The sequence below is a fragment of the Tupaia chinensis genome, unplaced genomic scaffold, assembly GCF_000334495.1.
Source record: "Tupaia chinensis unplaced genomic scaffold, TupChi_1.0 Scaffold000386_1, whole genome shotgun sequence".
Taxonomy (NCBI): domain Eukaryota; kingdom Metazoa; phylum Chordata; class Mammalia; order Scandentia; family Tupaiidae; genus Tupaia; species Tupaia belangeri.
Window position 1 is genome coordinate 2,584,633 of NW_006159888.1, and position 2,788 is coordinate 2,587,420.

At 47.0% G+C, this 2,788-nt stretch overlaps 1 protein-coding gene across 2 annotated transcripts in view; it reads left to right on the plus strand.

The window, feature by feature from the left end:
• Positions 1-2,559, plus strand: part of POLR2D (RNA polymerase II subunit D) — a 17,730-nt gene extending 15,171 nt beyond the window's left edge. For both annotated transcript variants that reach the window (XM_006153680.3, XM_027773878.1), the window contains one exon: positions 1,405-2,559. In XM_006153680.3, the coding sequence (XP_006153742.1) occupies positions 1,405-1,483 (79 nt within the window). In that variant the 3' untranslated portion in view covers positions 1,484-2,559. The remainder of the gene's footprint in view (positions 1-1,404) is intronic.
• The last annotated feature ends 229 nt before the right edge of the window (positions 2,560-2,788 follow it).

The following is a 2,788-nucleotide window of genomic DNA, read 5'->3' on the forward strand; positions in this document are numbered from 1 at the left end:
GGGGGATGGTCACGCCGCAATCCCTTCTCCTCCATTCTCCTCTCGGGATCTTGGGCACGCACGCACACGCGCCCGGCGTGAGTTTTAGGCCACCGGGTCCAGGATGCAAACCGCAGTCGACTACATGGGAGTCCAGCGACATAGCCATTACGCTAACTGCTGGTTCCCAGGCCTTTGTTTTTTAAATATTATTTTATTTTATTTTTTTCCCAGAGGGCACAGGCCTTTGCCAGAGATGATGGAGTAGTGGGGAGAAAGCAGCCCCCAATGGGGCAGGGTCATGCTGCAATCCTTTCCATCCTGTCTGGACTTGGGGGCGTACACACATGCAAACATGTATGTACACCTAGCATGCTTCTCAAGCCTCAGGGGTGTGGACTCGAACCATTGTTGACCAGGTGGGATCCAGCTCCCTTACACTAAGCCTTGGGGCCAGCCCTGATGCAATTTCTTATGTAATTTAAAAATAGGGCTGGGTTTATGGCCTACTGGTTAAGGTGGCTAGATCGTATATGGCCAACAGTGCAGTTCAAGTTCCGGACTTGACAGCTTGAGAAAAATGCCAGACCTGTGTGCATGCATGCCCCAAATCCTTACATAAGGGGGAGTTAGAGAAGAAAGGAAAGTGGCATGACTATGCCTCATGGTGTACCGTCTCCTTTTCTCTCTGTCTCCATCTGGCAAGGACATGCACCCTCCAACAGAAAAGAAAAACACACAATGCTGCATGTTGCTGGTGAATACATATGTGTGTAGTAAATATAAAAGTATATATGGATATAAGTACCAAATTTGGGATACTGATTACTTCTGGGACAGGAAGGGAAGGTTTCAGAATGGGGGTACATACATGGAGGCATCAGTTGTCCTATTATGCTTCTTAAGAAATCTAAACCCAGGGCCAGCCACTAACATGGAGGTTAATGCACCTGGATCCCACTTGGCCAACTGCGTAGTTCACCTCCCAGGCCCAGCAGCTTCAAAAACACTCCAGGCACGTGTTATGTCTGCCCAAGATCCCGGCATGAATAAGACGTGCAGGAGAAGGGATTCAACTTTGCTGTCTCCCCATGGGGGTTGTGTTTTCTTATTTTTCTTCTTGCTATTATTGTAGAGTCCAGCTAATGAAGACTCCCTTTAACCTTAATTTGGCTTTGGTGGTCGTTCATTCAGTTGTATTCTACAACAATAAAATGGCAATCCAAACCAAGTAGGGCTAGCTGTGGAGATTGTGTTTTATGCTTTCTGTGTGTTTTAAGTATTTTGTAATTTTTTATAAGGAACAGTGTCAAAGGAACACAGTTGAAAGGTAAAACAGGCCAGCATCATCAGAGATGAGAATATCTAAGAGAGCAGGGAAATTGCCAGTTGCTAAATCATGCCTTTCTTCTGGTTTTCTTTTAGCCTGGAAGGCCGGTTTGAAGATGAGGAGCTGCAGCAGATTCTTGATGATATCCAGACAAAACGCAGCTTTCAATATTAATATCCCAGCATCACTCTGTTCTTGGGGGAACCGCATCCACAGCATGGCACCCCTCCAGGGCTGGGGCTGACTGGCACAGAAGTTCTGCTGAAGAAGACAGTCAAGCTTCCTTTGGAGAGAGCAGCCCAGCTGGTGTTGGCTTAGGTTGCTGTTCCTAGTGTGACTGCAAGACTGCAGTGACCACATCCTCTTGGAGAGGCCCTGCGGTGGCTGCCTGTGGCATCCTGAGCATGCCTGCAAGAAGGGGTGGGAGGTGATGTGGGAGCCAATGTGGGCTGCCTCATACTGTGGGTTTTGGTGCTCACCTCATTTTTTAATCTTAATATATGTTTTAATTTCAATGTGTTCATAGTTTTGAAACTAGAATATTACATAGAAAATTTGTATAGGGGAAGAACAGCCTAACCTAGATGCAGAAGGAAGAATTAAATAGACTGGCGTCACTTCGAAATTCTTAAAGGCAGGGTTAGCGTTGATGGGCGTGAGCATGCCTTGGCATCACTGTGCCTAACAGGACTGGACAAATACACCACAGAAGCTGCCACCTTGCTCAGTATTGACCCAGCCTTGAGGTACACAGGGACTTGGCCTTTTTTTCCTGGGTTGTCTTACAGTATGTGGACTTGGCGTGAGTGTCCTGAAGCATTTCTTTTGTTGTCCTCAAATTTAAAAAAAAAATTTTTTTAAGTTTATTTTTTATGAGGGTATGAGAAAGACACAAGGACTCCCAACAGGGTTCCAAGCTAGCCAGGATCACGGGAGTGCATGCCTGGTGTGTACAGATCGGCCAGGGAACTAAACCTGTCATCCTCTGTATGGCTCCTCCAGCTTTACTTGAGCAGTGTGTTGCCATTGTGCTACCAAGCCAGCCCTCACATTAAAACTTTTCCTTCATAGGCCAGACTGGAAGGTCTGAACATTTGAAGTCTCCCCTTAGAGGTTCCAGGCCAAACTTTTGGCTCCTGCTAAGTGGCAGGAGTCCTGGGTGGGAGTGATTGGGAAGGATGGAATCTGCCCCTTCCTGAGCAGCTTCTGTGAAGTCACTCAATCTGGAATTAGGTGAGGGAAATACCTCAGTAAATCAGCATTCTAGCTGTGATGGGAAATAGTCGTGTTTCTTTTTTTTTTTTTTTGGAGAGGTTTTTTGTTTTTGTTTTTGTTTTGCTATAGGGCATGTGCGCTCACTGGACAGACAGAGACAGAGAGACAGCGAGAAATCACCCCCCAGGGGGAATGGCCACGCCGCAATCCCCTCTCCTCCATTCTCCTCTTGGGATCTTGGGCACGCACACACATGCGCCCAGC